The 12,718-nt window shown below is 45.3% G+C and overlaps 1 protein-coding gene across 1 annotated transcript; it reads left to right on the forward strand.

Annotated features, from left to right (window-relative positions):
• Positions 1 to 9,673: 9,673 nt before the first annotated feature.
• LOC148521819 (eukaryotic translation initiation factor 1-like) lies at positions 9,674 to 12,072 on the forward strand. Its single transcript, XM_088474755.1, has 4 exons — positions 9,674 to 9,788; positions 10,365 to 10,528; positions 10,623 to 10,724; positions 11,382 to 12,072. Exons 1-4 carry the CDS (start codon positions 9,758 to 9,760, stop codon positions 11,424 to 11,426), a joined length of 342 nt encoding a protein of 113 aa, XP_088330881.1. The 5' UTR covers positions 9,674 to 9,757; the 3' UTR covers positions 11,427 to 12,072.
• Positions 12,073 to 12,718: the final 646 nt, after the last annotated feature.

The following is a 12,718-nucleotide window of genomic DNA, read 5'->3' on the forward strand; positions in this document are numbered from 1 at the left end:
CAGATCCATGCACGCACGGAGCTCCAGTATACAAGTTTTCCAGAACATGGGCGTAGCCATCTTGGGCCAGGTCAGGTGATACTCATGCATCCAGTCAGCAGCAGTCTCAAGTTGCTTCAGCCAATCCGCTTCAGCCTTATGGTGCAACAACTCTTCAAGTTCAATCTATGTTACTCCAGTCTGGAGTCAAATTCCAAGTTCTTCAATTTCAATCCTCTTTACTCCAGTCTGGAGTCAAATTCTAAGTTCTTCAAGTTCATTTAATTCCAAGTCTACAGTTTCTTCCTACAGTTCCTTTTCTGAGTTCAGTGACTATCCAGAGACTTTGTCCTACAGTCTTATTCAGCATCTTCTAGTTGCGTTATCTCTGCACAGAGGACTTTATTATATCATCTTATATCACAGTCTCCTCTATTACTATATGAGCAGAAACTACATTAAACCATCCAGTTTCAAACTACCTATTGGTTCAGGTGTCTCTGTCTTACAAACCAGTTCAGGTACACAACTCCAAGTTCCTCTGTGACAGTAATGCAGAAAAAAGTGTTCTCTTGTCTCAATAGCTCAGTAGCTGTGTTACTCAGGGAATGCAAGTGTGCAGACGCACACAGTCAGCCGCTGTGTATAAATGCTAATCAATGCTTATGCACGGCAACCGCAGCATAAGATGCAGACGCCCAGCACTACACAATGCTACCCACTTCCCTTTACTCAAAGCCTGAGTAGTCGCCCACAAGACAGTGGAAACATCGGTACCATCGAGAATGATCGGAACCATATGTGCATGTTGTGCAGGATTTTGGCCACTTCTTGCGTGCATTGAGTCATCTGGCTGCGTATGCCGCTGCACTGCCTTAATTATGCACGCCTCTATAATGGCGTCCAAATGCACAGACACACCTGCGTTCGCCCGACCACACCCCCTTCACCACCCACACACGGCACTTCCTGTCAATCACAATCAGAAGGGTCTGCATACACACTGAGTGTAGTCTGCGTACCCTTACCTGATCACACTGGCTAGTTCGCACACACGCAGTGCAAAAACATCTGCCGAGTGCATGCATTCCCTCACTTACTGAATCAGGCCCTCAGATACAATGTAGCTGCTAATAGAAACAACAGTATCACTTAGTTACATTGAGTATCACTGAGTTACATTGAAAGTGTGCCGTACAATTTCTTGTATCCAAAGTAGTTAGCTGCGCTGACCATGCCGTCTGATAGTGTAGTTTACAATTCAAAGTGTCTGTTTTTATGCTATTTTGTCCGCTTATTTCATAGGAAAATGGTAAAGTGGTAGCTAGGTGTGTATGTTACTGATTTGTTTCTTATTGGGGTACATATGTAGTATGCAGCAGGAGTCCATAAGCACTTGGCCAGAGGATCAGGAGCTAATGTGTGTTCCTGCTGAAGAGCTGTATAAACCGACTGAATGATTGTCACCACTGGGTCAGCAAATCCCAGGAGAGCTGGAAGTTGCTCACATGCCAGGGTTTTCTTAGATAGTGGGAGTGGTCTCAGGGCCTGATTCATTAAGGATCACTAGTGCGATAGCAGCTCCGTAATTGCAGGCAGATCTGCCCACTGCCTCCCACTACCGCTATCTCACATCCGTAATACCTTGCAAACCTCCATAAACATAGGTAACATCGAGTACCATCGGCCCTTCACGCAGAATTATAGCAGCTTGACCTACTTAGAAATTGCAATACATACGCACGCAACAATCGGCCAACTGCGAGCGCTGTTATAGTTGTGATCCTTAATGAATCAGGCCCTCAGTTAGGCAAAGAGAAGTTTGCAAAATCCACAGTGTATGCTTGTGTGAAGCAAATAGACTGGTGCCGTTATGTGAATTGATTAACGCGTTTCAGTGCACCATGCACCTTCGTCAGAAGCATATTCAATAATGCTGAGGTCATTTATATTACGTGAGAAAAGGGCAAACTGCAGCTGTAGCCCTTAATTAGTTCACACACATCAGACACCTCTTAATTGAGTTTTATGGAGTAAAAAGACAATATCACACTTCCACACTGAGGTCATTCCGCATGTGCAATAGATGAAGATTGCACACAAAGAGGAGGTCACACCCAGATCGCAGACACATGGGGTGATTCAGAGGTGAACACAGGGAAGCCATTAGGCGCAAGTGATGGTGCGCCTCTGATCATGCGTCCGAGCTGCACTGCACATGCTTCATGATGGTTACTGCACATACCCAGATCAAAATTACATGCAGATCCAAGCAATCTCGATGGGCGTTTCTGGGTGGTATCTGGTGGGGTGTGTTGGTGTCAGCAACTGCATCTAACTGACACTGGTGGCCATTATCAGTCGGACATTCAGTGTTTGCCATTGGGCAAGTGCAATGTCCAATGTTGGGGCCAATGGGGCGCCAATTGTGCATCTTTGTATGCACATCAGCGGATTGGTGCCGCAGCCAGTGGGTATCTCAATATTATGCCCATTGTCTGTGGCATTAGCATAGAGATGCAGTAGTGGCTGCCATAGTGTCTACCTCTGAATCACACCCACAGTGTACACAGATTAATCACAGAGTCATAGGGGTCAATCCAATTAGTCATGAAGGGTGCGAGTTGCCGTTTCAACGGCGTTAAAACGCCAGCCATGGACCGGCACCTCAATCTGAGTCCGAATTCGCACGGGGCTGCGAGCAAAATTCAGTAAATACAGGGTGCCGTAAAAGTGCGGCCATTGCCGCGATGACTTGCACCAACGATATCATCGCGGCTAATATGATCGACCCCATAGAGTGATTGCATTAGTCTGTGGAACTGATTCTGGGTCACATACCACTGTGTCTGCATTAGCGTCTGTTGTCGAAGGTGTCTATAATTTTATGCTAATGCTAGTATCAGCTCTTCCCATTGTGTACAGCCGGAATCGGTATGAAATACCGAGAGTCGGGATCCTGGCGGTCAGTATTCCAAACCCGGGATGCTAAACCTCCCCCACTCCTACCCTAACCCTCCCTCTTTGGTGCCTAACTCTAACCTCCCTCCCTAGTGTCTGAAGCTAACCTCCCCTCCCCGCACCCTAAACCTTAAGGTGCCCACACACATACCGATATACTTGCGATCCAACGATGTGTCCGATATCCCTTGAAATTCTCCCCGGCAGCTCAGCACACGATCAGCACACGATATGCTGACCAATCTTCATACGATCTCCTGCAGCCAGACTTTTTTATAGTGCATTGTGTCCTGGATTGTCAGATCTGCCGTACAGCACGGCAGATCTGAAGATGCGATGTGCGACCTGCGGGGGCGCGCATCGCATCGTGAGTGGGGACTCACGATTTGGGCATTTTTTAACTGATCTGTCGTTCCAATGTGTCGGAATCGGCCAGATCGGGAAAAAAATCGCTGTGTGTGGGTACCTTAACCCTTTCCCTAGTGCCTAACCCTAACCCCTAAACCTAACCCTCCCCCCAACACCGCTACTTACCTTTGGCATCCCGGCGGTCGGGATGCTGTCACCGGGATTCTGACCGGCGCCGGTTTTTTCCACCGCTGGTAATGTAAGGGTCAGCATCCTGCCCGCCGGGGATGCCGAACGCATCCCGTAAAGCCGTGCGTTTCACTGTGCAATGACTGAGGACGCTCACTTTGAGTGTCTTTAGAAGATGTAATACCACATGGTGCGTCTGTAACCATCTGCAACCCTCGGTCACACAATCAAAACTTGCACCAGCTAGGTGCAGAATCTCCATCAGAGTATGGCCTCCAATGTGAGCATTTAAGCGCAACCACTTCAGCAACACTTCCATAACATGGTACATCATATGCCCATAAAACGGTTTATCTCCGTACATCTGAATAGCCACCTCCCAGTCACCACCCAGAAACGGCCAATACATTTCACGCATCGTGCCTCTCAATTGGTACTGTGACTAGGTTTTTAGGGATTTTTGTGCATGAATAATAGCAAAAAAAATTGATGAACTGCGTGAATACGGGCATTGCGTGCGACTCAGGCCCAGTGTGCCATTAATAGTTAAAATATTTGGTGACTGTAAAGCAGGATTTAGGTAAATTGTTCATAAATGTAATAAATAAATTGGAGAGTGATAAACGACCAATCAATGAGCTCCTGTCATTTTTCAAACACAGCCTGTAACATGACAGTTAGGAGCTGATTGGTTGGTCTTTTATTACTTACACTTTATCACTTTCCAGAGCTTCGTACATCTGCCCGTGTTTACTGCAACAATAAAACTGGTATTACAGTATATTCTCTATGTAAATGTTACTGAGACACTCATGGATCCACTTGGCAGATGAAAATCAGATATATGGAAAAAGTGATAACGGAAATGGAAAGATCAGAGGTAAGAGAAATAGGAATATACTCAAAAGCACAATTACGGCGAGTTAGATTGTAATTTTAAAGCTGCAATATTTGAAACGGCATACCAAGATGGTTTGCATTTTAAATTATGGCTACTTTAAAAATAGAGACTAATTTGTTCTCATGCAGGCTATTAAATAAGAGCCCTCATGTCCTAATATGTTGTGTCTGCTGCTCCTTAGTGGGCCAGAACCCAACACAACTGTAAAGCACTATAGTGAGAACTAAAGCAGCACAATTACTGTAAGTGTAGTATAGACAGAAATTGTAATTGTGTATCATGCATCATATTACCTGTGCAACGTCCATCCTACATGCTTGTCTGCCAGACCACAATATGATTGCAGTATTTGTTGTGTAAAGCCCTAAATGACGAAGATGAAGAATTCAGTTTAGCTCTATGAAAGCCTCATAGGGCCGTATTCAAGGCGTTTTCGCTTGTTTTTGGCGAAAACTTTTCGCCGATGACGTAATTTTCGCCTTTCTGGGTTTTACTGCGTAAAATTTGAAGGACTTTCTGCCTAGGCAGAAAGTCAATGCAATGTAATAGGCGAAAAAAGTTTCGCCTATAAATATCAGGCGGAAAAAAGTGCAGAATTGGGGTTTTGGGGTGCAACGTTGCGGGACCCCCGTGCAGCCTTCAGACAGTCCTCCAAAGGTAAACTAAATGACTTGGGGGCGCAAAAAAAAAATGGGGGACAGAGTTAAAAACTAGCCAACTTGACTCTGGGGGGTCCCCAAGTATGCCCCAAGTGTTTTTTTGATTCCAGGTGCTTGTGGCAGGTGGATTTTTCACGATTTTTCCAAATTCACTTTGCCAACTTTTAAATATGCTGGCCCCCATTTTCAAGTACCCCAAATTTAATGGGAGAAGTTATTTTCTGGAAAAAAACCTCCTGAATACTATTCTGCACCACGTATAGAAAAATGCTATTTAGCAGCTATTGAGCCCGTTTAACAGCCCCCAGTAGTGCCCCTTATGCAGAGCCCCCAGTAATGCCCCTTATGCAGGGCACCCAGTAGTGCCCCTTATGCAGAGCCCCCAGTAATGTCCTTAGTAGTGCTCCTTATGCAGATCCCCCAGTAATGCCCCTTATGCAGGGCACCCAGTAATGTCCTTAGTAGTGCTCCTTATGCAGAGCCCCCAGTAATGCCCCTTATGCAGAGCCCCCAGTAATGCTCCTTATGCATAGCCCCCAGTAATACCCCTTATGCAGAGCCCCCATGCCCCTAATGCAGAGCCCCCAGTAATGCCCCTTATGCAGAGCCCCCAGTAATGTCCCTAGTAGGGCCCCCAGTAATGCCCCTTATGCAGAGCCCCCAGTAATGTCCCTTATGTTGTGCCCCCTTTAATGCCTCTTATGCTCTGCCCCCTCCCAGCATAGAACAGGCCCCACTCACCTGTGCAGTACTTACCTTTCTTCACAATGGCCGCTGGGCACCGCTCCAGTCTGCGACGTCTTCACTCCCACCGTCCTGCCTACACGCTGCCACTGACTGGATCGAATTAGATCCAGAGCGGCAGGCACAGGCTCCTCTCATCGCCGGAGACGCAGGTGACGTCATGACTTCACCTGCGCGCTGCATCACTGGGAACGCTGGCCTCTTAAGCGATCAGAGGCTTCTGAGACCAGCGATGCCAGCTTTAACTAAAGTAAACACTGCCCGATCGGAGCTGAGCTCCGATCGTGGCAGGGGTGTGGGCCGCATATTATATATATGTGGGCCCACACTGTTGGGCCTCACAAAGTGTTTATACGGGCCACATGCCCGCGGGCCGCATGTTTGACATGCCTGCTCTTGGCAGATGTGGGTGGCACAGCCCATCAAGGACAGTGTCACTGACCTGAACTATGCAGCTCTGTGTCTCCTAAGCTTCTTCCCCTTGGCAGTCCTGTGACAAATGTTGCTGAATCACCACGGGAGGGACTTATATTGGATCCAAAACATGCGTGATCCGATGCCGGGAAGATGTTTTGCTTTGTTTTGGAATCCGAAAATGGCGGGGCAATCCAAGCCTCAGTTCAGGTAAGTTTGGGTGTTAAATTGTGTTTGTAGTCACTATAAAGAAGAACAATTATATGTGGCTGTTACACACTGACAGGCTTATTTATTATCGATACTTAAATCCTACGAAAATTATCCCCATCGATTTATGTGGTATTCATAATATTTTTAGATCTATTTACTAAACAAATAATAACCGGAAAGTGATAGCGGTAATTTCATTGTTGGTTTTTTTTAGGAAATCCATATTTAGCGCACCGGATGAATCAGGGGCTTCATGGGAGTGGTCTAGCATGCGCTCTGTGACATGCAGGACGCTGAACCATAACAGCCCCGCAGACATCTTGGTTGCTCCAACAACAGAAACCCAGAGCTAATTAATTTACTTCACTGAGCGTCCGGGAGACCATCGCTCAACAGCGCCGTAATAACAGCTGCTTGACCAGGCGAGTTCTTATTAGCGCAACAAATGGTAATACTAAAATACAGCTCGTTAGTAAATACTGTTTCATATATGTTTAACCTGCCAAATGTAATTTGATTCTAAAATAACTTTATTACTTCATTGTATTACATTCCTCACTTAAAGCCCGAGTTCTATCCCTACGACTAGGTCGATAAACGAAATGGTCACTAAACAAAAAGCCATATATACTTAATACGGGTAAGCATTTTTATTTATTCTGAATAAAGAAAAGGACTAAAGGAAACTCAAACTTGATACTGTAACTGTTTTATTTTGCATAACTCTTACATACTGTACAGTACAATTAAAGTGATAAAAAAATAACATTCAGAATAACATTTTAGTCATTGTACTATGGGTTCCAGCTGGTTGGAGTGCTGGTCGTAAATCCAAGCGGTTGTTAAACGAGAAGATTGTTAAGTGAGGAGTATCTGTAATGATAAATAGCCGCCAGGGCTAATAGAGCTCATTAAACGGTTGGGGCCCATATTCTAGTTGGTTGCCTACTTTATTCTTCAGCGCAATACACTACATCCATCCCTCTCCTTCTCTCACATATCTTACTCCTGTCTCCCCATTCCTCCCACCCCATACCCAATTCCTTAGAGAGTGCACCTGTCTCCAGATTTCTACCTTTACACAGCAGGATTGGATACTCCTGCATAAAGTGCAGCACTCATATACCTCAACACCTATTGACACCATTGCCCCTTCTCCCGTCACCTCCTTTACCACCACCTCTTCTCTATTCCTCTCACCCCTACCCCTCCTACCTCCTGTGTATCACACCGCCAATAATATATCCCGTTGAGTACTACCCCTTCTGACCGTAGAGCGCGGTTTCAACTTTCTAGCTTGTTCGAGTTATTAGTGCAACGAACGGTAATACTAAAATACCGCTTCTTAGTAAATACAAGTTTCATATATGTTTAACCAATCGTAATTTGATTCTAAATTAACATTATTACTTTATTGTAGTAATGATAAATAGCCACAGGGCTTTTTCCATTCGCTAACAGCACTATGCTCCTTAGCTCCACTTGATAAATGAGCCTGTGATGCAGGTACGTTTGTATAGAGCCGGCCCTAGGCATAGGCATTATAAGCAAATGCCTAGGGGCGTCTGGAATGCCCTAGGGGCATTCAAGGGCTCTGCCGCTGCCTCCCCCACCTACCGCACTGTCAACCCCGACGCTGCTACCCTCCCTCTCTCCCAGCGCGCTGCATCGATTGGAGCTCTCTGATCGGGCAGCGCAGCAGATGGCCGGTCATGTTAGGAGCATGAAGGTGACTTCATGATGTCACATCACGCTCCGACGGCATGCACGAAGAGGAGCCTGGGGGCTTTGTGCACTTCTTGCGTCCCTTGTTTGTTTCACTGTCCTCATCGGCTCCTGCCTCCTGCTCAAAGAAACAGAGCGACGGAAGCTGTTTACTTAAAGCTAGGAATATTTTTGGGGTGGATTTTGTAAGTGATGAAGGGATTGGGGAGGTTGTTAGTGGTGCAGGGAGTAGTGAATGGGGGTTGTTAGTGGTGCAGAGTAATGTAGGGAGGTATGTTAGTGATGCTTGAAGTAGTTAAGGTGGGTTGGTTAGCGATGCTGGAAGTAGTGGGGGGGCTGGTTAGTGATGCTGGGAGTAGTGGGAGGTTGGTTAGTGATGCTGGGAGTAGTTGGGGGCTGGTTAGTGATGCTGGGAGTAGTGGGGGGATTTGTTAGTGATGGGGCAGCTCCTGATTGGTTCACGGATAGCGTCAGATTTTAAATGGCTGAGCGGTCCCACTGTCTCTGCATGGATGTCTGACAGGCAGGGCACCAAATACACTGGAGATGAATCTCCTCTCATCATGTCATCTCTTATCATTTAACTGAGGCTGCTAAAGGGACACAATGAGGAGGTAAGAGGCTGCAGGGGGGGCTTTACTATGGGGCATAATGTTATAATGGGCATTACTATGTGTCATAATGTGTAAGGGGCATTAATATTGGGTGGCATAATTTGTAATGCAAATTTTGTAGAGGGTATTACTGTATGGCATTACTTGTAAAGGGCATTACTGTGTGTGGCATAATATGTAAAAGGGGCATTACTGTGTGACATAATGTGTTATAAGGGGCACTAATATTATGTGGTATAATGTGTATAAGGGGTACTAGGGTTAGGCACCCCCCCTGGGGAAGGTTAGGCACTAGGGTGGGAGGTTAGGTTTAGGGTGCGGGAAGGGGGTGTTAGGTTTAGGCACCCCTAGGTTAGGTATAGGGAACATACTTACCTCTGTTGGGATCTCCACCGTCGGCCATCTGCTGCCGGTATTTGAACCGGAGGCTGTTTCAATCCCATTCCATATATATATGTGAGTTTATAATTGGTGGTGGGATTATCTGCAAGGGGGCACCAGTCAAAATTTAGCCTAGGGCACCAAATTGGCTAGGGCCGGCTCTGCATGTGTATATAAGTATAGATATTCCTACACAGATGAAACAGGTTTTCTAGAATGTTCTGGATTTTCGCAGATGAAACCTATAAACCATGTAATCCTCCTTCCCAAATAACTGACATTTTATTTTATCATCACCTTGTTACAGTGCGCAGCAGCACACACACACAGTATACTACTGATTAGGGGCACAGCCGCGCATAGCCGCATACAGGACAAGGCACCGCCCAAAGGGGAGGGATGCTGCTGGTTACCTCCAGTCAAAGGGGTCTTAACAGCTAAACCCGACTAGGGCGGAAATAAATACTTCGGACGTACGCACTGACGTCACAAGGACGCACAGGTATAAAAGGCGGCGCAGCCATTTCTTTGGGTACGTGTTACACAAGCTTCTCACACAGCATCATTGCACTCTTGCCTGTAAGCACCGGGTCGACGCCGTTCCCACCGAGGAAACCCCATCTTATCGTATGTCAGCTATCCAGAACCTCCAATCTTTCGGTGAGTATTCGCGCAGCGGCCTTTTATATTGATTTTAGCTACTTCCATTTCCCCAGTGTGCGCGTATTAAAATAAAATAACCGTGTATGGCGGCGCATGGTCGTAGCGTTAGGTAATACGCAGTATAATCTGCGTGTATGAGGAATGGGGACAATTTATGTAGTCGACGAGTGGGGTGGGGGTTACCGCTGGCGGGTGGGTTAACTGCTGTAAATGTGTGGCTGTGTGCCTCATCGCCGTTGTTCGTGTTTATGGTTCAAGAATACGCTCTCTAGGCTAAGGCCGAGTTACCGCTCATAGCCGGCATCTTGTTTTGCAACTGAGGCGGTGACAAGATGGCGGCCGCCGTTTCCCCTCTCCCTAATCTTTCTGTGGCGCAGCTTCCTCTCCCTGTGCGCGGTGACGTCAGTAGGCGTGTCCACCTCGCCTCCATTGGTCCCGCCTCTAATTCCTTAGCGGCTGCTCTTTGTTAGTTATATTGCGCTCGGGCCTCTCCTCCTTCCGGGGGGTGAGCAGTTAGGAAGGGGGGGGGGGGGGGGAGCATAGCGGCGCTAATGCTGAGTGTGTGTCTCGCAGACCCCTTTGCTGATGCAAGTAAGGGTGATGACTGGCTCCCAGCTGGGACAGAGGATTCTATTCATATAAGGATCCAGCAGAGGAACGGCAGGAAGACACTCACCACTGTCCAAGGGATCTCTGATGACTACGACAAAAAGAAACTAGTTAAAGCCTTTAAAAAGGTATGTTCTACAGTGCAGGCTCCTCTGCTCTAGTTACAGGGACTTTTCTGGGGGGGGGGTTGATCTTGTTTAAATTTAATTTTTCTCTTTATAGAAATTTGCTTGCAATGGTACCGTTGTTGAACACCCAGAATACGGAGAGGTAATTCAGCTTCAGGGTGATCAGCGCAAGAATGCTTGTCAGTTCCTTGTTGAGGTAAGACGTCCTCATGACAAGGTATCATAACCTGTCATAAATTAACTATTTTGTCTTCATTGTTTATGGCCTATGTATGTGTTCCAGTTAGATAGGAGTGTGCTTATTTGTTGCTGTGTAGCTTAAGGATGACTATTGTGCTAAATGAAATAGATTATTTTATATTTTTTTACATTCATAATTTGCCCGTCTATCTGGAACTCGTAATTTACAAGCAGCTACAGTGTGTGGTGCTGAACATTAATGGTGCATACACATGGTCAGATTTAGCTGACTTATATAAACCAGATCGTTTAATTACATTTTTTTTATTTATTTATTTTTTTTAAGCTACTTCCAACTCCCAAACAATGGACGATGTGTGGGCATGGATGGTTGATGACGACAATCGCCTGTGCATGCAGTCCAACCTGGTTGTTGTTAATCGAGTTGTTTTTGGAGCACATACTGGATGATCAGTCAATGATATCTTTAGTGTTGAATGATCTGACTGTGTATGCACCATTAGACCTAAAAACCTGTATTTTGAAAATTTTAAACTTGTATACAAACTAAAGACTGGTGCTCATGATTTGAGTTACGTTAAAACAATTTTGTGTGAAATTCTTACAAGCTGGGGTCTATCTAGAAATTGATTGCAATTTTGTTTCCTTCCAGGTTGGACTTGCTAAAGATGACCAGCTGAAAGTCCATGGGTTTTAAATTTTCAAGACTTCTCAACTACAGCTTCAAGTTAAAGGACTCCTCCTTCCTGATATGAGTAGCAATAACAACACTCATCCCTTGTCACAAGTTTAACACAACAGCCTTGTGCAATATTGCTCCCATTCAATGGACTGTAAATAAACGTGTTACCTTGCAGTGTCTGTGGGGCAGTTATAAATGGTCTTGTAAAGTTCTTTTTAGAAGGAAAACAATGTTTTACTACCCAGTGTGGCAGTCTCTACCTGTTACAGGTGGCATGGTGCTCCTGCATAGCTGGGCCAAAGTATTTAGTGACCCGAAATACTATTTCTATACACATCAGAGTGGAGAGGTGAGATGACATGGGTCGCAAATCTGGGTGGTTTTTTTAAGTTGGTTTGGTCTGGAAACACTATCCAGCAGGACAAGTCTGTCTTGAACTGTTCAATGCTAGTCAGCATGTTCATCGGTGCTGTGCAAGAAGTGAAGTTATAGAAGGTACACTCTCCAGGATTAAACTTATGACAAGGGAACTACTGTTGGATCAATGTAGTTTGATGCTAAGCTGACCTGTTATTGGCACAATGTTGTATAATGGCAAGAAATATGCTTGAGTTCTGATTTTATTGTATTTAACTTTATTTAAATAAACCTTTTCAGTTAATTGCGTTGAAGTCTTATCTTGAGGTACATTATTAGGTTATCAACTGTGTACAACAAAGGGAATAGGTCACTTAAATGAACTGCATTTGAAGAGGTGTTCTGTACAGAAGCACTTAAGTCCTAATTACAGAGAACCTTAGGTTATGATTGTAATAGTGACATGTAGTGTTCCCACTAGCTTGTTTACAGGGCATGGAGTATCTGTGTGCCAAAGTGGGGGAGGGGCCACAATTATCACAAGTGAATCGATACTGCATACATGCATGCGGCGACTAGTCACTGGACGGTGATCAGTTCCTCGCAACTTTACCCACCTGTGCGGCACTACGGGTGGCAGAGGCCAGCTGTTTATTACTGGGGATAACCTTTAAAACGTGTAATGTCTGAGTGTGAAACTCTGGTATAAAGTATTGTAAGCATGTATCCAGACAAAAGAGCTGGATCTTAATTTTCAAAAAGTGGTTGTTTTTTTTTTTTTGGTCAGGGTCTTTCTATGGAAATCCAAAGATCCCTTGAGTTTCTTATTGATCTGACTTTAGATACAAAAGTGGTTCCCATCAATGTTTCCTTCTATATAACTTGTTAGTGTCTGTACTAAATAAATATCCATAATTTAATCATTGCCTGCTTGCTTTGCCAAGTCATAT

The sequence above is a fragment of the Taudactylus pleione genome, unplaced genomic scaffold, assembly GCF_031769625.1.
Source record: "Taudactylus pleione unplaced genomic scaffold, aTauple2 ptg000155l, whole genome shotgun sequence".
Lineage (NCBI taxonomy): Eukaryota > Metazoa > Chordata > Amphibia > Anura > Myobatrachidae > Taudactylus > Taudactylus pleione.

Bases quoted from the DNA above. Each gene is read 5' to 3' on its own strand.
- LOC148521819 (XM_088474755.1), top strand. From the start codon at position 9,758: ATGTCAGCTATCCAGAACCTCCAATCTTTCG. The intron at 9,789-10,364 runs GTGAGTATTCGC...TGTGTCTCGCAG, and splicing joins CCAGAACCTCCAATCTTTCG to ACCCCTTTGCTGATGCAAGT. The intron at 10,529-10,622 runs GTATGTTCTACA...TTCTCTTTATAG, and splicing joins TAGTTAAAGCCTTTAAAAAG to AAATTTGCTTGCAATGGTAC.